A 26,119-nucleotide genomic window follows, 5' to 3' on the forward strand; every position below is an offset into this window, starting at 1 on the left:
GGTAGCTAACATTGGAAGCACTGTCATGTGGATGAATACCTTCCCCCTCATAAACATTTTTGCCCATCTGCACAGAACCTTCTTTGCATGATAAAACCCACATTTTTGTATTTGTAATACATTCATTGTTGAACAACATTTTTGCCTTAAACCATGTTTCATGTTTTTCTTTTTCATCACATGGCAACAAATCAAGTATTTTTTCATGCATGGTTTTTGCTTCATCACACACCTTTATCAATTCAATCAGAGTATTCTGTACCTGTGTTTTATCATCAGTACACACAAACCCTTGTAAACCCCCTCTAATGCTGGTAGCTTTGCTTAGTTTAGCTTTTCTGCTCGTTTGCAACGAGTCCAACTTCAACGCAAACGCTTTAGCAGTAAGCTTAACCACACGTTTACCAGATAGTGTCTCATCACCATTAGTGTCCAATTCCACGTCACACATCTCCATGACGAATGATCGGTAGTACTAGTCAGTCACAACAGTTCGCAGCACACAACAGTCAACGCAACGTCTATAAATGTCCCCTACCGGTGTGCACACATTAAATGGCCATTAAAATGTAGCGCTACTCAAACCGTGCGGTGGGCGCCGTTGTAGTGGCCTCGCGGTCCGATGCTCCAAACAGCTGGCTCCAGAATCGCAGCTCCTGCGGCTGCACACGTATCCAACCCGTACGATATCCAAACGCCTCCGTTATTCCAATAATGCATAGGTTTGACAATGTTAAAGGAGCACAGTCTAATACTGTGCTACTGAGATGCTAACCCGCGGATTCTTATAAAGACCTGCCTCAGGTATTGTGACAGCGCCACCCCATGCCCACACAGTGAATTACAACACATATGACAGGACCATATTTGGCTCGTACAGTGGTTTAATGTTGACCAATCGGAGGGGGATCCCGATGACAGATCAATACAACCTAACTGGCAGTTGGTTTCCAGGGGGATATGTTCACGCGCACAGCAAGTTTCACCAGTTTCCGGATTTTTTAAGCGGTCGAGAAAGGTAAGAGAGATTTTCCTATCGTTTTTCTTATATGAATGATTCTCCCCACATGAATAAAACATACCGGTGATCAACTACAGCTCGCTGGGGACATGTGGGTGTGTTCTGACAGACTATTATTGGTGAAACGATGTTAAATTTAGTTTGGGGTGTGACGATGCTAACAGCTAGCTGCGGTTGGCTGAGGAGAACGGTGGATGGGGTTAGTTCCCTTTTACGAGTTAAACGAGTTACGTGTGTGTGTGTGTGTGTGTGTGTGTGTGTGTGTGTGTGTGTGTGTGTGTGTGTGTGTGTGTGTGTGTGCGTGTGTGTGTGTGTGCGTGTGTGTGTGTGTGTGTGTGTGCGCGCGCGCGCGCGTGTGTGTGTGTGTGCGTGTGTATGTGTGCATGTGTGCGTGCATGTGTGCAGGGCACGCGCGCAAGAGAGGGAGGGCTGGGGAGAGGGTGAACCTCTATCCAGTGTGGGCTATATCAAAACATTGCTGAATTTCATACATATTTTATTACATCAGAAGACTATTATTGTGTGTAATTTCAATTCTTATCTTCCAGATACTTAGTTACATTATTAATGGAATGTAAAAACTTTGACGCTCAATATCTCTGAACTGCCCTAAACGGAGATAGAACCTTATCATTCTAAGCTCACGACACCTAAACAACTGATGCTGCTGCACATCTTGTAAAGATAACATGTTCTTATGTTATTATACTTATTTAGCTACAGCACAATATGTCTGATTTTAGCCCACCTAAATATACAAGTCTGTTATTCTGCAGCTAGACTAAAACTATGGATTTAGGCTGAACTATTGTGGAAATTATGTTATTTCGCATTGCTACTTTATTTTGTTTTGGTGAAATTTGCTTAAGGAAATGTGTCATGTGCAAGTTTGAACCAGATCAGATGATGATGTGTACAAAAATAAAGACTATAATGACACAAATGGATCTGTTGAGAAAACAGTTAACAGTCTCTACATAATGCATCAATTGCACTCAATAGGGACAAGCACATATCCCTCACAATGTCTTGTATATACAAACACTCAAGCTGAAGTCACGATTAAACAATAGCACCACATCTTTGCTCCATGTATTACTATGACTTAATGAACTATGAATAATTTAATGTGACTTTTGAAAGTGTGTCAGTCACAGTCATGTGTGTCATCCTTTTTCGCCCTAGAGTCAGATGACGTGTCTGCTTAGAGAATCTTGTGCCATGAAGCTGTAGGCGGGTGGACACACCACAGCCCCTGTCTCTGTGACTGAGTCACCATGTCCTTAATGGGTCCACCTCGTTCCCCACCTGCCTCTACCTCCATCTCTTGGAGTAGCAGCCATGGTGACACCGCTGCTGCTGTGGGGACTCTGACCAGCCCTGAGAAGGCTCTCTATGCCTCTGACCGCTATGCTCGACTCATACTGGCCCAAATGAACAAGATGAGGCTCCGCACAGATTTCTGTGACGTGAGGCTGAGGGTGGGTGGACGGGTCTTCAGTGTGCACAGGTTGGTCCTGGCTGCCAGCAGCCCCTACTTCTCTGCCCTCTTCTCCGGGGGGATGAGTGAGACTGACAAGGAGGAGGTCCAGATCCTGGGAGTGGAGGCCGAAGTCTTCGAGGTCCTGCTGGAGTTTGTCTACACAGGTCCTGACAGGATACATGCTCTCCATCCACAGACAGTATCTACACAACGATTAGAGAGAAAGATATATTGTTGGTATCATTCATGCATAGGACATTACTTCATTCATTACACTAGTGTGTTTATGTATTTAAGGTCCTTTCTTTAGCTATTATTCTCAGTCAACAGCCAATGTTCAGAAAGCTAATACACATGAATTGCACCACCATGTTATATAGCCTAGGTGATGCTTATTTTGATTGATGATAGGATAGCTTCTTTGTTTGTGTGCATCTCTCTGAATGAAGTCTGAGCTGCTTGCCCCCCCCCCCAGGTATGATCAACGTGACAGTGGAGAACATGCAGGAGCTGATGGTGGCAGCAGACATGCTGCAGCTGAGTGAGGTGGTGTCCATCTGTGGAGAGTTCCTCAAGGGCCACATGGACCCATCTAACTGCGTTGGTGTCTACCAGTTCCTGGAGCAGATCGCCTGTCTGGACATGCTGGAGTTCACTGAGAACTACATCCATGTCCACTTCCTGCAGGTGCAACATTCTCTTTCCTTCCTCATCCCTCTCTTTCCCTTTATCTTCCTTTTCTATCATTTTAATATTTAAGTTCCTAAATGACTTCTCCAAGGCAGGATCTCTCTCCTTACCACTCATTTTAATCTACTTTGTAGATTGTAATCTACTATGACAGAAACGAATATCCCATCTTTAAATCAGTAAAAAAAAACGTTCAAGCCAACACATAAAAACTCAAAGAAGAAACTCAAAGAAACTCTGTCTGTCTAGGTGTGTGTGTCTGATGAGTTCTGGGGCCTGTCGAAGGACCAACTGGTGAAGCTGTTGCGCAGCGAGGAGCTGAGGATTGAGGACGAGTACCAGGTGTTCACGGCAGCCATGGACTGGCTGCTGCAGGACGTGGCCGAGAGGAAGAAGCATGTGGTGGAGGTGCTGGATCCTGTACGCTTCCCTCTGCTCTCCCCACAGAGACTCTTCAAGTACATCGAAGGTAGTTGAGACCCACAGTACAGTTCAGAGGCAGTACACAGAGAAGCCTGGAGCTCACCTTGACGACTCACGACTTGACAGCACTGGATGATTCCATGCATAAACTGACCGACTAGTCATTTAATTTCTCCTTGCAGGCATTTCTGACTTCAGCCTGCGGGTGGCACTGCAGACTCTGCTGAGGGAATACACAGAGGTGACCAAGTCTCCCAAGGAATATAAGATGCACAGTCTGTTACAGCCTGCTAGGATGAAGCCCAGAAGAAAAGCCAGGAGATATATTTATGCCATAGGTAAGCCTCTGTGGTAAACTTTAAAGGGGCAGTCTGGGATTGGTATATACATTTTTGGACATTTAAATTAATGATTTGTTAACATTACAAAACACCCTCAAACTCACCGCCCTCACCTCACTCACTGCTTTCAAACAAATCCTGCAGCGAACCATAGTCGATCAATGCACCTGTTGATCACCGTCTCTCACCCATCCCATAACCCATCACTGCCTCATTTTAAGTACCCCTGCTCCACTACCCCCGCTATCCCTCACCTCCGCTCTTCCTCACCCCTACCTCCTCCGTCTCTCTCCCCTCTCTCTGACTGTTAGTATTTTAATGCATCTGTATTTGCCATTGTTTTATTGTTTTATTGTTTTATTGTTTATTGTATTACTTAACCTTGTTTTATTTCTAGCTTCCCCCCCCCCCAAAGTGCCACTGCTTTTTGGTCAGGCTGCATTTGCAAATAAGAATTTGTTCTTACATGTTTGCCTGGTTAAATAAAGGTTAAATTAAAAAATAAAATAAACATTTGTAGCCATTAATTCTTGAGCCCAAGCATACATAGCTCAGTCTATTAATTTGAGATGTGTTAAATTTCTCCAGCCCCATCCCTCAGCTGTTTACCAAAAAAAGTGGCGGGGAGACCTCTTTGTTGTTCCTGTAAAATCATTTGATTATCAAGTTTCAATACAGCCCTCATCTCCCTACGTTTGCGTAGTAAAAACACTCTCACGTCACGTCTGGTTTCGCCCTCTCAGGAGGCTACACTCTGCGGCCGGGCGTCCGTTGGATTGACAGGACAATCCTCAGCTGTGTGGAGCGCTTTGACGTCTTCAGTCAACACTGGACCACTGTGTCCTCCCTGCACCAGGCCCGCAGTGGGCTGGGTGTGGCCGTGCTGGAGGGCATGGTCTACGTGGTTGGAGGTGAGACAGTGCACTCAGTCTGTCTGTCTGTCTGTCTGTCTGTGAGAGGTAGAAGTAGAACAACTTCGTTATACAGTGTGGAAATCAACAGATGGTGGTCCCTCAAGTTCATGAGTAAAAACAAAAACGATGTACAAGTGCCATAATGCAATCACAGTCATACTGTATGCATACATGTTTGACATGTCGATATTTCACAGTGGAATTTCCATTTGACATCATATAATTGTGCTTTCCGTTTGCTATTGCCCAGGCAGGGATGACTCCATGATATTCGACTCCACAGAGAGATATGACCCAGTGACCAAGCAGTGGGCGGCAGTAGCCTTTTTGAATATTCCACGCTGTGGAGTTGGCGTCTGCCCCTGTTACGGGGCGCTCTACGCACTAGGTAAACACCAGCCTGTCACTTGGGACATGCAGTACATGGAAGTAGATGTGAATAGAGTATCATGTGACCTCACTATTGTGCTCTTGCAGGTGGTCGTGGGATCGGATCGGAGATTGTGAAAACGATGGAGCGCTACGACCCGGCAGAGAACAAGTGGGAGATCATCGGGAACATGGCGGTTCCACGATACTATTTTGGCTGCTGCGAGTTACAGGGTTAGGCTCTCCCAGAGATCACTAAGGAACCTATGATTTAGAGACTAGCATGCTTATTCAGTGATAATTCAAAACAAATAAAATAAGAAGAATAAGAAGAAATGTATATATATATAGTACATGTACAAGCAAAATGTAATACCATATTCACACCATATTTACCCTTTGATCTTAATGAACACTCGTAATGTTATTGTAATGTTATTGTTAGGAAGGTCCTCTGAACCAACTAGATCTGTGTGGCCTTTGATCGCTCTGCAGGGTTCATCTACGTGATCGGGGGTATCGATGACAAGGGGATGGAGCTGCGCTCGGCCGAGATGTACGACCCCATCTCCCACCGCTGGAGCGCCCTGCCTGTCTTGGTTACACCACGGGCCCACGTGGGCGTGGCCTGCCTCAACAACTGCATCTACGCCGTGGGAGGTTGGAACCTGGGGCTGGGCTCCCTGGAGACGGTGGAGAAGTACTGTCCTGAGGAGGTTGGAGCCTGTCTGTCTCTTGTCTGGTGTCTGTCTCTGCTGTCACACAGAAGGCTTCACAATTAGTACAATTAGTTAGTGTATTGGACATTGACCTTTGACTGAACAATAACATGAAGGGGATACTTCACAAAATACCGTATTTTCCGCACTATAAGGCGCACTTAAAAGCCTTAAAAAAAAAAATTTAAACGACAGTGCGCCTTATAATCCGGAGCGCCTTATATATGGATCAAAATGTACAAATTACATGACTCTGTCAAAATGTTTTAGTATGAAAAACCAATAAAAACAATTTAATAATAATAAAATGTTTCAGTACGACTGGTAAACTACAAAGCCGCACCGCTTGCAGCATTACGGTAATCAGTAAACACCGGTACTGTGCTTACTCACAGTCCCACACCACTTGTGTGTATAAAGACCACAAAATGGCACCTGTCAAGAGACACGCTTACGACGCAGAGTTCAAGCTCAAGGCTGTCAGTCACGCAGTAGAAAATGGGAATAGAGCAGCAGCGAGAGAATTCAACATTAATGAATCAATGGTACGGAAGTGGAGGAAGCAAGAAGATGACCTTCGCCAAGTAAAGAAGACTAAACAGAGTTTCCGAGGGAACAAAGCGAGATGGCCACAGTTAGAGGACAAACTCGAACAGTGGGTTGTTGAACAGAGAGCAGCAAGTAGAAGTGTCTCTATACAGTCACAATTCGAATGAAGGCAACAGTGCTAGCACGGGACATGAACATCGATGAATTTCGAGGCGGTCCTTCTTGGTGCTTTCGTTTTATGAAAAGACGTAAACTCTCCATCCGCGCAAGAACTACCGTCTCGCAGCAACCGCCAAAAGATTATCAAGAAAAGCTGGTCACTTTCTGCGCATACTGCGAAAAGAAGATCACTGAAAACAAGATCCTGCCAGAGCACATCACCAACATGGACGAGGTTCCACTCACCTTTGATATTCCCGTGAACCGCACTGTGGAGAAAACGGGGACCAGTACGGTGTCTATACGCACCACAGGGAATGAGAAGTCATCCTTCACTGTAGTTCTCGCCTGCCAGGCTAATGGCCCGAAACTTCCACCCATGGTTATTTTCAAGAGGAAGACCTTGCCAAAAGAAAACTTTCCAGCCGGCGTCGTCATCAAAGTTAACCCGAAGGGATGGATGGATGAGGAAAAGATGAGTGAGTGGCTGAGAGAAATTTACGTCAAGAGACCGGGTGGCTTTTTCCACACAGCTCCGTCCCTATTGATCTACGACTCCATGCGCGCCCATATCACCGATGCTGTCAAAAAACAAGTGAAGCAAACTAATTCGGAGCTTGCCGTCATTCCGGGTGGATTAACTAAAGAACTCCAGCCGCTAGATATTGGTGTCAACAGGGCGTTCAAAGCTAGACTGCGAGCTGCGTGGGAGCAGTGGATGACAGAAGGCGAACACACGTTCACCAAGAAGGGGAGACAGCGCCGGGCGACTTACGCCACTATCTGCCAATGGATCGTGGATGCCTGGGCTGATATATCAGTCTCAACTGTGGTCCGAGCTTTCACGAAGGCAGGAATAATCACTGAACTGCCAGGCAACAGCAGCGACACTGACTCGGAAAATGACGAGAGGGAGCCGGGCATGTTGGATGCCGTACTCGCCCAACTGTTCAATTCGGACACTGAAGAAGAAGAATTCAAGGGATTCGTGGACGAGGAATTAACTGAAAAAGTGAGCTTTACGTGTTATACGTAACTGAACAATGTTGAGTTATGCACTAACGTTTGATTTAGTGGTATCAGACTGTTTCTTTTACTACGTGTTTACTGAATCAGGGAAAAGTTCCCCTCCACGTTTGGGAGAAGAGTGAACAAGGCTGGGAGATATTGTTAATATTGTTAATATGTTATTGTTAATATTGTTCATATTGTTAATATGCACATTAACGTTTGAACAACGTTACCATGGGAGTGAACGGAGTTGTCAGAACGCTTAATAAAGTTTGACTTTATCTGACTGTTTTGTTGACATTCCCTTTAGCACAGCTCCATCTAGTGGATGCATAACGCAACCCCAGTCAAACGTTTGACTGCAGTATCTTCTATTCTATGCGCCTTATAATCCGGTGCGCCCTATATATGAAAACAGTTCTAAAATAGGCCATTCATTGAAGGTGCGCCTTATAATCCGGTGCGCCTTATAGTGCGGAAAATACGGTACATGTTAACTGACTTGGCCCATGCTAAATGATGGTCGCCTATAGAGGGGAGGGTGGTGCCTGTATACTTAGATAAAGCCGCAGAGTCTACCCAATTGACTAAAAGATAGACTAAAAGGTTAGAGAGCTGAGATATTTATGTCAAAGATGGGTTTTTTCTATGAATCGCAATAGATGAGCATGTATTATTGACTAGTACAAAGACTGTGACTGTGTGTCTTTTAACCATAATGTGTCTTTCCTTCCACAGGAGAAGTGGGTGGAGGTGGCACCTATGGCGGTGGCGCGGCAGGGGGTGTCCGTATCAGCCGTAAATGGTCTGCTCTACGCTGTTGGGGGGCGGGCCATCAGCAGGTCAGCATCCTGGACTGTTGACTCAGTGGAGAGCTATGACCCCCACCTGGACACCTGGACTGAGAGCCGCATGATCACCAGCCGCTGTGATGGAGGGGTGGCCGTCCTCTGATTCCCGCTGATTCAAGGAAACTCAAACCTAGCCTGTGGTGCCTGCCCCCTACTACTACCCCCCCTCCACACACACACACACACACCCACACCCACACCCACACACACACACACACACACACAAACACACACACACACACACACACACACACTCACACACACTCTCCCGCTGTCTTCCCTGCACTGCAGATATCATCTGAAATGATCTCAGTGAACCAACGTTTGGAGAAATTGAAATAGTAAGTTTGGAATGTCCTGCTTACAGTTACGTTGTGGTTTTCACCCACTCCCCAAGCTCCCCCCCCTACCCCCTTGTTCTTCTTTTCTGTACAACTTCAGATCGGCCGCATTTTTGGGGTTCTAACCCTCTCTTCGCATGTATGATTCCATAAACATGCTGCGATAACATTTTCTTTCAGCTTTCTAACAATTTCTTGAGGAAAGCCGATCCTCCCAAGTGATTAAAGCCGATCCTCCCAGTGATTAAAGGTGGTAGATCAAAACAGAGAAAATATTCAATTAGGTCCCCAGTAACAATGTTGACGGCCCGGCTCCTAATGCTAAACAGATGTGGGCACCCTTCAAGACATGTTCAGCTCCCCCGGTTTCCAGTGACACTCTACAAAAATAGATTTAAAAAAAAATAGTTTAAGTTAACAAATACAGCAATGTGTGTGTTTTTTTTTTTTTTTTTTCATTTAAAACGTTGCCCCTTGTGGAAACGGCACTTCTTTTGAAGCTGAACCAAAAGGCTTGATTGACTAATGAGAAGAGTCCAGAGTTCCACACTGAAATCCTCTCTTCTGAGAACATCATTTCAAATACGATAGCTATACTGGATTTGGAAATAGGAAAAAGTGCCAATTATCTTACATTGATTGCATGTCCTACACTATTTCACAAGCTCAATACCCGCACGTCGGGCCTTTTCTAGACAGTTGGGGCCGAATACGCAATGTTAATGTACAATGCCACATTTCAGCGACACTGTTGAATAAGAGTCAACACTTGAGTTTAGTTTACAAAGCAGACAACTAAAGCCTCAGATATTGCAGAGTTATTTGCATCACATTCGGTAGCCAACTTACTGTTAGTTTTACTAGATAAAATTATTGAAAATGTCCTTGATGTACCTGTGTTTCTGAGGTACTTTTTGTGTAAAGATATAGTTGTTTTTGTTTTGTATAAAACAGTTCTGTACAAATAAAATAAATACTATAATGTGCTCATCACGTTACATTCTGTTCCATGCAACATCTCCTGAGTTTACACTGAACAGCCATAGAGCCACGAGTTATTCATCAGAGTTCCTTCCCCCATCCAATCCAGTCAGTGGGTGTTCGCTACCGCCCTCTCGTGGTGAGTCTGTGTCAGTGGGTGTTCGCTATCGCCCTCTCGTGGTGAGTCTTAACCGGGGATGAAGAGGTACACTAATTTATTGTGATAATGTTGGTATGATGTGTTAAACCCAGTCCTTCCCTACAGTATTTTGCAATAATTAACGCAAGTGATTCACAGGGTATCATTTCATATTAACATAAGAGATCTTAATGTTTTACAACACGTTAATAATATATAAAATTACAATAATTACAAATGTCAACTATTGACAATGTCTACAACTGCAGTTTGGGTTTCAGTTTGTTAGTGAATGATTATGAATCCAGATATAGTGAAGGTACCATAAGATATTATTTCTTTATTTTTCTAGAGCAGAGCAGTGAACCTACAGTGTCACACAGAGAGCAGTGAACCATTTTAAGCTTGGCCGGCCGCCATTTTGGACGCCATCTTGAAAATTAAGCCTTTCTGGAAGGTGTATTTTCCTAGATATTTAGTATGTTAGTGAACATGCCCAGAGGTACCAGAATCAGTTGAGAAATCCTTTGCACCATATTCTCAATTTGAGATATAGCCATTTTAATATCTCCACCGCCATCTGGGACGCCATCTTGGAAATGGCGGCTTTCGGGGGGGTCGATTTTGGTCGACTTTTAGTATGTTATTTAGCACGCCCAATACTATCGGAATCCATCGAAAAACCTTTTGTATCAATTTTTTTGGGGTTAAGTGCTTTTTTTTCATAGATTGATTCACCTAGACTGTGACTACCCCGACTCCGACGACATGCTGGTCGATGCAATCATCTCGGGAGTTAGAGAAAAACGGGTCCAAGAAACACTGCTGGATAAAGGTGAGGCGCTAACGCTACCTAACATTTTTTTACATTTTTGGCATTTAGCAGACGCCTTATTCCAAAGCGACTTACAATCAATACATTTGAATACTAAGCATGTGAATCAGCAATCCATCATTCGTTGCACGAAGAGTAATCTATCTCGGGCCCGGGGCCACTGATAGAAGGAAAAACCTTCTCCCTATCGCCTTCTACTAAAACTTTTTATTTAATTTTTTTTACTGGAGAAACTGAGAAACAGTACAAGGGGGGCAATAGAAGTTCTTAGGGACACAGTAGAGGGGAAAGCGGGTGTCTTTAGGAGACGTAGTGGTGAGGGTCGGAAGATTTCTCAGGAGGAGCAGTTAAGATGTAACCTGAAGAGATGGGTCTTCAGTCTACGACGGAAGATGGGTAGTGACTCTGCCGTTCTGACAGCCGTGGGGAGCTCATTCCACCAGCGGGGAGCCAGTGTTGTGAAGAGACGTGATCGGGCAGCCCGACTGCTGTGTAGAGGAGGTGGGGCCAGTCGGCCAGCCGAGGTGGAGGAGCGGAGTGAGCGGGCAGGGGTTTGGGGGGTTACCATTTCCTTCAGGTAGGCAGGGGCTGTCCCTTTAGCTGCCTGGTATGCAAGCACCAGGGTCTTGAATCTGATGCGAGCTGCTATCGGGAGCCAGTGCAGGGTGCGAAGGAGAGGGGTGACATGCGAGTATTTGGGGAGGTTGAATACCAGCCGGGCAGCAGCATTCTGGATGAGCTGCAGAGGTCTAATGGCTGAAGCGGGGAGCCCAGCCAGGAGTACATTGCAGTAATCCAGGCGGGAGATGACCAGTGCCTGGGTCAAGAGTTGCGCTGCCTCTCTGGTAAGGAATGGTCGTATCCTTCTGATGTTGTAGAGGAAGAATCTGCAGGAGCGAGCCGTTGCTGCAATGTTCTCCGCACAGGATAGCCGGTTATCCAGGATCACTCCAAGGTTCTTGGCTGTCAGGGAGGGGGTTACAGTAGAGTTCTCCACTGTGATGGAGAAGTCTTGGAGAGGGCAGGCTTTCCCGGGGATGAAGAGGAGCTCGGTCTTGTTAAGATTGAGCTTGAGATGGTGGTCAGCCATCCAAGTTGAAATGTCAGCGAGGCATGCTGAGATACGGGTTGCCACGTGTACATCAGACGGGGGGAAGGACAGGAATAGTTGAGTGTCGTCTGCGTAGCTGTGGTAGGAGAGCCCATGTGAAGAGATTACCGAGCCAAGAGACTTGGTGTAGAGGGAGAAAAGTAGGGGCCCTAGGACAGAACCCTGGGGTACTCCAGTGGAGAGGGTTCGTGGAGAAGATAGCGATTCTCTCCAGGTCACCTGGTAGGAGCGGCCCGCCAGGTAGGAAGAAAACCAGGAGTGTGCGGTGCCAGAGATGCCCAGGTCTGAGAGGATGGAGAGAAGGATCTGGTGATTAACTGTGTCGAAGGCAGCAGACAGGTCAAGGAGAATGAGAACAGAGGAGAGGGAGGAAGCTTGGGCAGAGTGGAGGGCTTCCGTGACAGCTTCCAAGGAGCGCAGTCTCAGTGGAATGCCCAGCCTTGAAGCCGGATTGGTGGGGGTCTAAGTGATCCATCTTCCGGAGATAGTCAGTCAGTTGTTTAGATGCCGCGCGTTCAAGGGTTTTGGAAGGGAAGGAGAGAAGGGATACAGGTCTGTAATTGTGGGCAGATGATGGGTCAAGGGTAGGTTTCTTGAGGAGAGGCTTGACTCTGGCTATTTTGAAGGCCGCTGGGACAGATCCTGTGGATAGGGAGGAGTTGATTAGGGTGGTAAGGTAAGGAAGGATGTCGGGGGAAATGGATTGGAGAAGGGGGGAGGGGATGGGATCAAGAGGGCATGTGGTTGCCCGCTTTGATGTGATAAGTGTGAGAATCTCATCGGGGGAGGGGGGGGAAAAAGATGACAATCCAGAGACCAAGTGTCGAGGAGAGAGTTTGGAAGGGGTGTTAGCATTGTTAGTGGGAGGAGGGAGAGGTGGGGGGGAAAAGGTGCTGCTGATGTCGTCCACCTTTTTTTCAAAGTAGGTGACAAAGTCATCGGCGGACAGGGAGGAAGGGGGAGGGGGAGGAGGTGGATTAAGGAGTGAAGAGAAAGTGGAGAACAGTTTTCTAGGATTAGAGGCAGAAGAATGTATTTTGGAATGATAGTAGGATGCTTTAGCAGCTGATGCCGAGGAGGCGTAGTTGGCAAGGAGAGAGTGATAGAGGTTAAGGTCATCAGAAAGGCCAGTTTTTCTCCATTTCCTCTCAGCTGCTCTGAGCTCTAGTCTGCAAGCATGTAGCGTTTCAGAGAGCCAGGGAGCTCGAGGAGAGGATCGAGCTGGCTTCAAGGTTAGTGGACAGAGGGTGTCGAAGGATGAGGTGAGAGCGGACAGGAGGGTTGAGGATGCCGCATCAGTGGATAGAAGGGAGAAGTATCTTATGATTCATCTAAATCAGATGCTTTCCTTAACAATCTCAATCTTCCTAAATTGCTGCCGCAGGATGCCATATCTCTGGATAAACCCATTACTTTAATTGAATTAAAAAATGCTTTACACAAGCTTAACAAAGGTAAATCACCTGGGTTTGATGGCATCCCTCCAGAATTTTATGTAACATTTGGGTCTCAACTTGGCCCTCTACTTTTAAAGATGATTAATCATGCTATGTTTAGTGGAGCCTTTTCCAGAGATGTTAACACCGCTACTATAACATTGCTTCACAAAAAAGGCAAAGATCCAACTGAGTGCGCAAATTACCGTGCTTTGTCACTCTTGAATGCAGACATAAAAGTGTTTGCAAAAGTGTTGGCACTTAGACTGGAGCCATTCATGAACAAACGTATACATCCGGATCAAACCGGATTCATGAAATCCAGATTATCCTCAGATAATGTACGCAGGCTCTTGCACATCATTGATGCTTCTGCTGATAATGCTACTCCCTGTGCGGTCCTTTCTCTGGATGCAGAGAAAGCTTTTGACCGTCTGGAGTGGCACTACCTATGGTCTGTTCTCCAGCTTATGGGTTTCGGGACAAATTTCACCAACATGATAAAGACCCTTTATTCCTCTCCTTCAGCTATGGTTATGACTGGGAATGTGTGTTCCTCTTTATTTCCTGTCGGACGCTCCTCGCGCCAAGGCTGCGTTTTTTCTCCACTTTTGTTCACTTTATCTTTGGAGCCTTTAGCCCAGGCTGTGCGTCAGTCACCCCACATTCCGATAACTGCCCATGGCACGGATCATTATATCTCACTTTATTGTGACGACATTCTACTCTATCTTGGTGATGCCGTAAATTCAACCCCACATCTTTTATCTATTTTTCACCAGTATGGGAGCATTTCCGGTTATAAAATTAACTGGTCCAAGTCGGCTTTCCTTCCCATCAATGAGGCCTCAAGGCAGGCATCACTACCATCAGATATCCCAGTGGTTGACCATTTCAAATATCTAGGTTTATCAATCTATCCATCACTACAAACTACAATACCTTATAATTATAACTCTACCTTGAAACAAGTGGAGACGGATCTGGAGCGCTGGTCATCTATTCCCAACTCTTTCCGATCTAGAGTTTCCATTATTAAGATGAACATCTTGCCCCGGGTTAACTTCTGTAGTGCTATGCTCCCCTTGGCTCTACCTGCTGGACACTGGGACAAATTACATAAATTGGTCTCCAGGTATGTCTGGAAAGGGAAACGCCCACGGATTAAAATGTCCACTCTGCAGAAACACACATCCTCTGGTGGTCTTGGATTGCCTAATTTCCAGTTTTATTTTTGGTCAACAACCCTTCGTGCTCTTCACACCTGGCTCAACCCAGATGCACAAGTAGCCTGGCGATCTCTGGAGGAGAAGTTGGTGAGCCCACATAGGCTTCAGGATGTTATCTATTCTAACATTCCTCTCAAAACCTGTAAATCCAAGTTTGGCCCTTTAATCTCTCATCTTGTCGCCACATGGAGAACTGTAGAAATGCAGGCCAACATTCATCTGAAGTTCCATCCTTACATTCCGTTATTTAAGATGAAATGGTTGCTGTCGCACCATTTAGTGAATATGTTAATCTCACCATGGAGCACCGAGGGGTCTGTATCTTTAGCAAGGAGACTTAGAATTGCAGTGTCATCTGCATATTTTATAATATGGTTGCTTGGGTGGTTACTTTTACAGTCGTTGGTGTATACTGAGAAGGGGGACAGAGATGGGGACAGAACGCAACCTTGGGGGACACCTGTACTGCAGTGTTTAGTCACTGACAGTGTTCCATTGACTTTCACTTGCTGTTCTCTTTCTAACATGAAGGAATGGATCCATTTGATTAAAGTACTATTGACACCCATGTCTTTGAGCTTTCCTAAGAGCACGTGGGGTTGTACCGTATTAAAGGCGGAACTAAAATCAACAAACATAATTCGGGCATAGGCCTTTTTGTTCTCAAGGTGCTTGGATACAGAATGTGTGATATAGAGAATAGCATCCTCTGTGCTACGGTTCTGTTTATAGGCAAATTGAAAAACATCTAGCAGTGGATCAATGTGTTTTCTAAGCAGAGACAGTACATATCGTTCAAAACATTGGCAATAGCCTACAGTAAGAGGAGTATAGTAAGATGTGTATGTATTGTATGTGTTATTATCGATATTCTAAAGGCTTGCTTAGATTAGTTTTAGATTCGTTTTTACTGATTAGATTTCTATTCTGGAAAAGTCTGGGAAAATGCCTATTTTAAGTAGATAATGTATAATTTGTATATTTAAACATAACAATTCTGAAAACAATAAATGTACCCATCCATGGGTTTGACCTAGTCTCCAACCTTGCCTTCCTGTCCAAGGTGCTAGAGAAGGAAGTTGCTTTCCCTAGGTTTGACCCTCACCTGACCTTCAGTGACCATATAAAACACCTGTGCAAAACCTCCTATCATCTCAGAAATATTTCCAAACTCCGTCCCACTCTAACCCTCAGATGCAGAGAAACTTGTCCATGCCTTTATCTCCTCAAGACTGGACTACTGCAATGCGCTCTTCATCAGGATTCCTGGCAAAAGCATACAGAAGCTGCAATGCATCCAGAACAGCGCTGCCAGGATCCTGACGAGAGTCCGCAAATACGAGCACATAACCCCCACATAACCCCCACATAGCCCCCATTCTACACTCACTACATTGGCTCCCTTATTCAAAAAGGCCTTTGACTGTTGAACTGTGTTCATTCTTGTGATTTATTTTGTGTGTTTTTTGTTAAAGTTAAATGTTTTTAACTGATTATGTTTTAGGCTTGAGACAGGGTTTTATATTGTAGTAATATTAATGTAACTTAATTTACGTTAAATTTACAGAAGATTCCTTGTTTGTAGCGCCTCTAAGTTGTAATGAGATCTGCCCCAATTACTGCACCCTGACAATATTTTAGTTTAGAATAAGGTTGGTAATTTAATGTCAAACTAGATGTATTCCTCTATTTCAGAGACCCGCACTAGTTAAGGCACTAGGTGGGCCAAATGCTACACCTGTTTAGTCTTCTACAAATAATTTACAATTCAAACAGTGCAGTTTTACATTTGTTAACTTAATGTTTTCCTTTTGAACCATTTATCTAGGAATCAAGGTAAGACAAATACATTACAGAAAAGAAACAATACAAGACTATAAGATCTACTGTTCAGGAGACAGTTCAGGTGCGTAAAAAACCCTCTGGTCTCACGTCTCAATCACAACCACAGCCCGACCTACGAGCGAATCATACGAAGGGGAGCAAGATATGGCAGGGGACTTTTTCTGGCAAAACTCTTTTTTTGAAGAAAAGCAGTCCATACCTTTGAGAGGTGATAACCACTAATAAGCTGCCAAACCAAAAGGTATATCATATCAAAACATAATCTAGGGATGTAAAGGAATAAAAAAAATCATTTTCCCACCCAGATGGTAATGAAAAATGGTTTGGCCCAAGGACGATCTCTACTTTGTCGCTTTTACCACGTCACGCGCGGTATCAACCAATGAAAATGCGTGGGGCATCAACCAATGAAAATGCGAAACACGCCCCCATATTTGCATACAGATCTGATAATCGGGGAAAGAATGAAAGAATGAATGTGGAAAAGAAAGAATGAATGTGGAAAAGAAAGAATGAATGTGGAAAACAATGTGGAAAAGAAAGAATGAATGTGGAAAAGAATAAATAAATATAGAAATGTATTTTGTTATACTGTGTGTATTCATTCATTTATTTGTTCATACATTCATTTATGTGTCTATATATTTATTGTTAATTTTGACAGACTTGGTCCTCCATAGTGAGGAACACAGGATGTTCAGAAAGATCATATTCTTGCAGTGGAGTGGTCTGAATTCAATCACTTATCGCTAAAACCTTTAGCTAAAAGTTGTTTTAATTATAACTATCGATGAAGTTATAAAGGGATTCATTGTTTTTCATTTAGGATTAATCTAATTGAAGTATAAATGTAACAAACTCTCTGGCCAACCAAACCACAATCAATGCCAAGTAGAAAATAAGACCTCAAGGACCAGTATTTGAACCATGCCATAGGCTTCTGTCCTAGGACATTTAATAGACTTAGGGCTGGTTTCACAGACAAGGCTTAAGCCTAGTCCTGGACTAAATCACACTTTCAATGTAAAATCTCCATTGAAGATGCTTTTTAGTCTAGGATTAGTCCTAAGCCTTGTCTGTGAAACCAGCCCAATAAGTCATAGGAAAAAAGACTGGGCAGAGTAGTTAGTTTTGTTTACCTATTTCTGTAGTTAATCATTCATACAAACTGCTTAACGTGGAGTGAGAGCAGCACTAATTCTCACATTTCTGTATGTTCCATTACCAGTGAGATATCCAAAAGGGTTTCTCCTTCAATACTAACCTCATCTTAATCCTAAATTGTATACAAAAATGCGACAGTGAGACAGTTAATGAACACAGTAAGTCAATTTAAGAGTTCAGGAAAGGGCTCCTTGCATTATAAACATAAGAAATAAAGTCAGGAGACAAGACGCAGAACATTGGATTTATTTCTGACAAGTTAGCCATCGCTAACGTCTCCTAGAACTTCTGGAACTGCTTCTGGGCTCCAGCAGCCTTTGTGACCTTGAGAACATTGAATCTCACAGTCTTGCTGAGTGGTCGGCGCTCTCCAACAGTTACAATGTCTCCAACCGAGACGTCTCTGTAGAAGAGATGAGAAAGAGATTAGACAAAGACCTTGGAATGACAGACACTGCTTTTCAGAAGATAACAGATATGATTACTTCAAGATATTCAAGGGAAGTTGTGGGCTAAGCTGCATCAGTATTGCCCTAAGGCATTGTCGTCATAACCACAAGGCTTGGAAGACCGTCGTGAGAAAAATCATCATTTGCAGCCCAACTACCAATTGAAACAGGTAACCCAGACCATCCTTCCTAAGCTCTAGCCAACCTCACCCACTGTTGGGTGATTTAATTCAGAAGATAAGCACAGGTTTTACAGGTGTACTAGGTATGTGTAACAGCAGAGGGTCCTCATACCTGAAGGCAGGTGACCGATGGACTGACATGTTCTTGTGCCTCTTCTCAAATCGGTTGTACTTGCGGATGTAATGCAGGTATTCACGTCTGATGACAATGGTCCTCTGCATCTTCATCTTGGTCACCACACCTAGATTCAGACAAACAAATACATTAGAAAGGGGTGGTTAAACTAAGCAGTTCTCATTACAGTTGGGGATATGCTTGGCTGGCAGACAGTGTAGTTTATGTTAACTACTGTTTCTGCCTAATACTCATTCAGTCAAGGAATGCACTGAGACAGGTTGTGAGAGTACACACAGGATGAAAACAAGGGTTCAGTCACTGGGCTGCATCAGTATTGCCATAAGGCGTTGTCGTCATAACTACAAGGCTTGGAAGACCAACGTGAGATAAACATAATTTGCAGCACAGTGGGAGGAAAAAAAACACTGACATTATCTGATAGCTGAATCTACACAAATTTAGTTTGGGTTGGAAGAGTAAAAAAAAAAGTAGTTAATCAGGACTGACCAGAGAGGATACGACCGCGAATGGACACATCTCCGGTGAAGGGGCATTTCTTGTCAATGTAAGTGCCGTCAATAGCCTGGAGAATCAAAAGTAATGTTACGGGGGGTTGTTAACAACATCGATTTCACAGGTCACTAAGGCTGGGTAAACAATATAAGCTTTGGAAAAACTCTATTGCTGCATCAGTGTTGCCATGAGGCAGTGTCGTCAGAGCCTCAAAGGCTTGGAAGACCGTCGTGAGAAAAGCATCATTTGCAGATTACACACAGAACTTTTAAATTGACTAATGATCCTGACAGTAATAAGAGATCAGGCATTTCGCTATTTCACTATCTTCATCACTACACCTAGATAAGGCATATTCAGACAAACGCATGCATTAGAAAGGGCTGGTAGCAGGGCAGGCAGGGGGAGGTCAAGAAGGTAGCAGGGCACGCAAGGCAGGTAGGCTGGTCCTGGAGCACAGGTCAGACAAAAGAAACACTGGCACTAGCGCAATAATGAGACTAGTAGTGACGAACAAAAGACTAACGTGGCAACATTAAACAATGATCCGACATCAAGTGGAGGGAAGCTGGGGTTCATATAGAGGCAGGTGATAAAGCCAATGATCCTCAGGTGTGCAGAACGGCCAGGTAGAACTGATGACATAAGGAGACAGGGAACCGTAGGCTGGCCATGCAGGAGAGAGTGGGAGGAGCTGGCAGACTAGAAGGAAATGGGGGTACATGACAATTTAGGCAAACTGGGTCTAACCCAGGATGGTCTGCCATGCATGATAAATTGTCCTTGAGCTGCTGCAACCAGTGTGAGAATTACATATGGTCAGGGTATGTGACAATGTGACTGCAATCAGACAAATTAGTTTAGCTAATAAAAACGTTACCTGTGGCATTTCCATGCATCATTCTCAGGCTCTTTAGGCATTGTTGCATTATATCCACATCTGCATCTATACAAAAAAACCTGACAGACATTGAAACCGTACCAAAACACAGACTGGGTGTGAAAAAGTTAGGTTTAATTAAATTGTTAACTAACCATTTAGAAACGTCCTGCGGCATTCACAATCTTTGAACTTCATCAATGAAAGGGTTTTTAATGAGGGGGTAATAGGGGAAGGGCACAGCCTTTGTGACGTTGAGAACATTGAATCACAGTCATGCAGAGTGGTCGGCACTCTCCAACAGTTACAATGTCTCCAACCGAGACGTCTCTGTAGAAGAGATGAGAAAGAGATTAGACAATGATCTTGGAATGACAGACACTGCTTTTCAGGAGAACAGATATGATGACTTCAAGATATTCGAGGGAAGGTTGTGGGCTAAGCTGCATCAGTATTGCCCTAAGGCATTGTCGTCATAACCACAAGGCTTGGAAGACCGTCGTGAGAAAAACATCATTTGCAGCCCAACTACCAATTGAAACAAGTAACCCAGACCATCCTTCCTAAGCTCTAGCCAACCTCACCAACTGTTGGGTGATTTAATTCAGAGGATAAGCACAGGTTTTACAGGTGTACTAGGTATGTGTAACAGCAGAGGGTCCTCATACCTGAAGGCAGGTGACAGATGGACTGACATGTTCTTGTGCCTCTTCTCAAATCGGTTGTACTTGCGGATGTAATGCAGGTAGTCACGTCTGATGACAATAGTCCTCTGCATCTTCATCTTGGTCACCACACCTAGATTCAGACAAACAAATACATTAGAAAGGGGTGGTTAAACTAAGCAGTTCTCATTACAGTTGGGGATATACATGGCTGGCAGACAGTGTAGTTTATGTGAAATACTGTTTCTGCCTAATACTCAGTCAAGGAATGCACTGAGACAGGTTGTGAGAGTACACACAGGATGAAAACAAGGGTTCAGTCACTGGGCTGCATCAGTATTGCCATAAGGCGTTGTCGTCATAACTACAAGGCTTGGAAGACCATCGTCAGAAAAATATCATTTGCAGCCCAGTGGGAGGAAAAAAACTCTGACATGATCTGATAGCTGAATCTACACAAAGGTAGTTTGGGCTGGAAGAGTAGATAAATCAGGACTGACCAGAGAGGACACGACCTCGAATGGACACATCTCCGGTGAAGGGGCATTTCTTGTCAATGCAAGTGCCGTCAATAGCCTGGAGAATCAAAAGTAATGTTAGGGGGGGTTGTTAACAACATCGATTTCACATGTCGCTAAAGGCTGGGTAAACAATATAAGCTTTGGAAAAACTCCATTGCTGCATCAGTGTTGCCATGAGGCAGTGTCGTCAGAGCCTCAAAGGCTTGGAAGACCGTCGTGAGAAAAGCATCATTTGCAGATTACACACAGAACTTTTAAATTGACTAATGAACCTGACAGTAATAAGATATCAGGCATTTCCCTATCTTCATCACTACACCTAGATAAGGCATATTCAGACAAACGCATGCATTAGAAAGGGCTGGTAGCAGGGCAGGCAGGGGGAGGTCAAGCAGGTAGCAGGGCACACAAGGCAGGTAGGCTGGTCCTGGAGCATGGGGAAACAGGTCAGACAAAAGAAACACTGGCACTAGCGCAATAATGAGACTAGTAGTGACGAACATAAGACTAACGTGGCAACATTAAACAATGATCCGACATCAAGTGGAGGGAAGCTGGGGTTCATATAGAGGCAGGTGATAAAGCCAATGATCCTCAGGTGTGCAGAACGGCCAGGTAGAACTGATGACATAAGGAGACAGGGAACCGTAGGCTGGCCATGCAGGAGAGAGTGGGAGGAGCTGGCAGACTAGAAGGAAATGGGGGTACATGACAATTCAGGCAAACTGGGTCTAACCCAGGATGGTCTGCCATGCATGATAAATTGTCCTTGAGCTGCTGCAACCAGTGTGAGAATTACATATGGTCAGGGTATGTGACAGCAATCAGACAAATTAGTTTAGCTAATAAAAACGTTACCTGTGGCATTTCCATGCATCATTCTCAGGCTCTGTAGGCATTGTTGCATAATATCCACATCTGCATCTATGCAAAAAAAACTGACAGACATTGAAACCGTACCAAAACACAGACTGGGTGTGAAAAAGTTAGGTTTAATTAAATTGTTAACTAACCATTTAGAAACGTCCTGCGGCATTCACAATCTTTGAACTTCATCAATGAAAGGGTTTTTAATGAGGGGGTAATAGGGGAAGGGCACAGCCTTTGTGACGTTGAGAACATTGAATCACAGTCATGCAGAGTGGTCGGCACTCTCCAACAGTTACAATGTCTTCAATCGAGACGTCTCTGTAGAACAGATGAGAAAGAGATTAGACAATGATCTTGGAATGACAGACACTGCTTTTCAGAAGATAACAGATATGATGACTTCAAGATATTCGAGGGAAGGTTGTGGGCTAAGCTGCATCAGTATTGCCCTAAGGCATTGTCGTCATAACCACAAGGCTTGGAAGACCGTCGTGAGAAAATCATCATTTGCAGCCCAACTACCAATTGAAACAGCTAACCCAGACCATCCTTCATAAGCTCTAGCCAACCTCACCCACTGATGGGTGATTTAATTCAGAGGATAAGCACAGGTTTTACAGGTGCACTAGGTATGTGTAACAGCAGAGGGTCCTCATACCTGAAGGCAGGTGACAGATGGACTGACATGTTCTTGTGCCTCTTCTCAAATCGGTTGTACTTGCGGATGTAATGCAGGTAGTCACGTCTGATGACAATGGTCCTCTCCTCTGCATCTTCATCTTGGTCACCACACCTAGATTCAGACAAACAAATACATTAGAAAGGGGTGGTTAAACTAAGCAGTTCTCATTACAGTTGGGGATATACATGGCTGGCAGACAGTGTAGTTTATGTGAAATACTGTTTCTGCCTAATACTCAGTCAAGGAATGCACTGAGACAGGTTGTGAGAGTACACACAGGATGAAAACAAGGGTTCAGTCACTGGGCTGCATCAGTATTGCCATAAGGCGCTGTCGTCATAACTACAAGGCTTGGAAGACCATCGTGAGAAAAACATCATTTGCAGCCCAGTGGGAGGAAAAAAACACTGACATGATCTGATAGCTGAATCTACACAAAGGTAGTTTGGGCTGGAAGAGTAGATAAATCAGGACTGACCAGAGAGGACACGACCTCGAATGGACACATCTCCGGTGAAGGGGCATTTCTTGTCAATGCAAGTGCCGTCAATAGCCTGGAGAATCAAAAGTAATGTTAGGGGGGGTTGTTAACAACATCGATTTCACATGTCACTAAAGGCTGGGTAAACAATATAAGCTTTGGAAAAACTCCATTGCTGCATCAGTGTTGCCAGGAGGCAGTGTCGTCAGAGCCTCAAAGGCTTGGAAGACCATCGTGAGAAAAGCATCATTTGCAGATTACAAACAGAACTTTTAAATTGACTAATGAACCTGACAGTAATAAGATATCAGGCATTTCGCTATTTCACTATCTTCATCACTACACCTAGATAAGGCATATTCAGACAAACGCATGCATTAGAAAGGGCTGGTAGCAGGGCAGGCAGGGGGAGGTCAAGCAGGTAGCAGGGCACACAAGGCAGGTAGGCTGGTCCTGGAGCATGGGGAAACAGGTCAGACAAAAGAAACACTGGCACTAGTGCAATAATGAGACTAGTAGTGACGAGCATAAGACTAACGTGGCAACAGTAAACAATGATCCGACATCAAGTGGAGGGAAGCTGGGGTTCATATAGAGGCAGGTGATAAAGCCAATGATCCTCAGGTGTGCAGAACGGCCAGGTAGAACTGATGACATAAGGAGACAGGGAACCGTAGGCTGGCCGTGCAGGAGAGAGTGGGAGGAGCTGGCAGACTAGAAGGAAATGGGGGTACATGACAATTCAGGCAAACTGGGTCTAACCCAGGATGGTCTGCCATGCATGATAAATTGTCCTTGAGCTGCTGCAACCAGTGTGAGAATTACATATGGTCAGGGTATGTGACAAATGTGACTGCAATCAGACAAATTAGTTTAGCTAATAAAAACGTTACCTGTGGCATTTCCGTGCATCATTCTCAGGCTCTGTAGGCATTGTTGCATAATATCCACATCTGCACCTATACAAAATAATTGTACAGTGAGCTTTTCACCTAAATATAAAGCTCATGATGAACCCTGACAGACATTGAAACCATCCCAAAACACAGACTGGATGTGAAAGTTAGGTTTAATTAAATTGTTAACTAACCATTTAGAAACGTCCTGCGGCATTCACAATCTTTGAACTTCTGCAGGAGCCTCTCCTTGTTCTAGAATCTAGATGAATCATGTGCGGTTTGAGCATTTAAGTTACCAGCCATATTGGTTGTTTTCATGTGGAGAAACCACATAATCACCATAACCATGACCAAGGAGGCATGGCCAGAAAGCCACAACCAGTTCCAGAGTGGAGCATGGGGAGCAGACACAGAAACAGCCTGTCGAGAACAGGACTGAAACAGGGGTTTTGAGGCATGCTAGAATGCCTAATCTGAGTGGTATTTTCAGAAAAACGTCAGACATGTTTTGGGGACCCACAGAGACTTATATTAACTTGAAGAAACGTATACTATATGCCCTTTAAAGGTGGCGTAGGTATGTTCAATAGCAGAGAGAAGGGTTCCTTACCTGAAGACAGGTGATGGACTGACATGTTCTTATGCCTCTTCTCAAAAGTGATTCTACTTGCAGATAGTCACATTTGATGACTATGGTCCTCTGCATTGCCACCACACCTAGAAAAGGCACATTCAGACAATCAATTTGATGAGGGTGGTTTACAAAAGGAGATCTCATTAGATGTGGGGTTACATCTGTTGGTGCAGTTTCATGCAAGCTACCATTGCGACCACAAGTAATTGGTGGTCAAGGAACACACTGAGGTTATGAAAGTGAATACATCATTCAATGGATGAAGGGGTTTGTCACTGGGCTGCATCAGTAAGGCGTTGTCAGAGCCACAAGGCTTAGGGCAAAGAACAAAAAACATTTGCAGACCAGTGAAAATGATGGCTGTCCCAGCATCTTACAGTAGGTAGACCAAATAAGGACAGCAAAGCATGTCCTGCAGTTGAAGCCACTCTTTTTGGCTGGGTTAGATAATCAGCACTAACCAGAGAGGGTACAACTACACACAGACTAGTTGCATTTAATTCATTGGATAAACAGGTTTAAGGACGGCATAGGTAAGCTCTAAAGCATGGAGGGTCCTCATACCTGAAGGCAGGTGGTGGACTGATGTTCTTGTGCCCAGAGAAGGTGATGTTGGTGATGGTGGATGATCGGACCTGGTGTGGTGTGCCGACAAGGATAGAAGTCGAGCTTCATCCACACCCCTCTCCTCCAGGCAGGTGGTTAGTGGCAGGGGTGCAGAGGAGGTGGGGTTGAGATAGAGCTGTGTGTCATCCGCATAGCAATAGAATGACATTCCATGCCTGCGGATGACACGGCCAAGGGGGAGCATGTATAATGTGAACATGGTGGGGCCCAGCAGTATCTGCTGTCATCAGGAGGTTGTTGGTGACCGTGACCAAAGCCGTTTCCGTGCTGTGGCCAGGGCGGAAGCCGGACTGAAAAAACTCAGATTAGGGTTAGATTATTTTGATTTAGGTAATCCTTGAGTTTAACGGCAACTGCTTTCTCCAGTACCTTGGATATGAATGGAAGGTTGGAGATGGGCCTGTGGTTGGCGAGGACTTCTGGGTCTGGTTGTTTTTTTGAGAAGTGGTCTGATGACAGCAGTTTTCAGTGCAGATGGGACATGGCCGGCCTGGAGGGAGTGGTTTATGATCTTGGTGATGAGGACTTATGGCGGAGAGATTGGACTTCACCAGGGATGTGGGGAAGGGGTCCAGGGCACAGGTGGAAGGCTTCATCGTCCTCTCGCTGTGTGATGACTGAAAAACAGGAGAGGTTGGGCAATCCCAGGCTATGGGTGAGCAGTCGGGACATGTAGGACGGCAGAGCTGGAAAGGAGAGAGCGGATGTTGTCAACTTTTTTCCTGAAAATAGTGATGAAGTTGTTGCACCTCTCCTCTGTGGCCTCTGAGTGCGAGAGTTTGATTTGAGAAGGTGATTTATGGTGGTGAAGAGTTGCTTAGAGTTGCCAGGCCTATTGTTGATGATGTTAGAGTAGAACTGTGAGCGAACATCTCTGAGGGATTTAGCGTAGGCCTTTTGATGTTCTCTGTAGGCCTGTTTATGAACAGTCAATCCCGAGGCCTTGAGACGCCGCTCAAGGACACGCCAAGCCGTCTTCATCTTCCA

At 44.7% G+C, this 26,119-nt stretch overlaps 2 protein-coding genes and 1 pseudogene across 3 annotated transcripts; 1 reads left to right on the plus strand and 2 right to left on the minus strand.

The window, feature by feature from the left end:
* Window positions 1-2,298: 2,298 nt before the first annotated feature.
* On the plus strand, window positions 2,299-8,633 carry LOC308150515 (actin-binding protein IPP-like; the record flags this gene model as incomplete). The annotated part of the gene is made up of 9 exons (XM_080523336.1): window positions 2,299-2,668; window positions 2,980-3,191; window positions 3,444-3,663; window positions 3,800-3,955; window positions 4,702-4,869; window positions 5,123-5,260; window positions 5,350-5,475; window positions 5,737-5,957; window positions 8,418-8,633. 9 exons carry the CDS (start codon window positions 2,299-2,301, stop codon window positions 8,631-8,633), a joined length of 1,827 nt encoding a protein of 608 aa, XP_080379462.1.
* A 9,246-nt stretch (window positions 8,634-17,879) lies between these two features.
* LOC308150516 (small ribosomal subunit protein uS17-like) lies at window positions 17,880-21,806 on the minus strand (the record flags this gene model as incomplete). Its single annotated transcript, XM_080523337.1, has 4 exons — window positions 17,880-18,014; window positions 20,422-20,551; window positions 20,919-20,994; window positions 21,798-21,806. 4 exons carry the CDS (start codon window positions 21,804-21,806, stop codon window positions 17,891-17,893), a joined length of 339 nt encoding a protein of 112 aa, XP_080379463.1. The 3' UTR covers window positions 17,880-17,890.
* Window positions 21,807-21,975: 169 nt separating this feature from the next.
* LOC308150517 (small ribosomal subunit protein uS17-like) lies at window positions 21,976-23,874 on the minus strand (annotated as a pseudogene). Its single transcript has 4 exons — window positions 23,866-23,874; window positions 22,970-23,045; window positions 22,468-22,602; window positions 21,976-22,127 (listed from the first exon to the last, which is right to left on the minus strand). The product of its transcript is annotated as a small ribosomal subunit protein uS17-like (transcript).
* Between the last annotated feature and the right edge of the window lie 2,245 nt (window positions 23,875-26,119).

This window comes from Nansenia antarctica (genome assembly GCF_963989245.1).
Source record: "Nansenia antarctica genome assembly, chromosome: 2".
NCBI classification, from domain to species: domain Eukaryota; kingdom Metazoa; phylum Chordata; class Actinopteri; order Argentiniformes; family Microstomatidae; genus Nansenia; species Nansenia antarctica.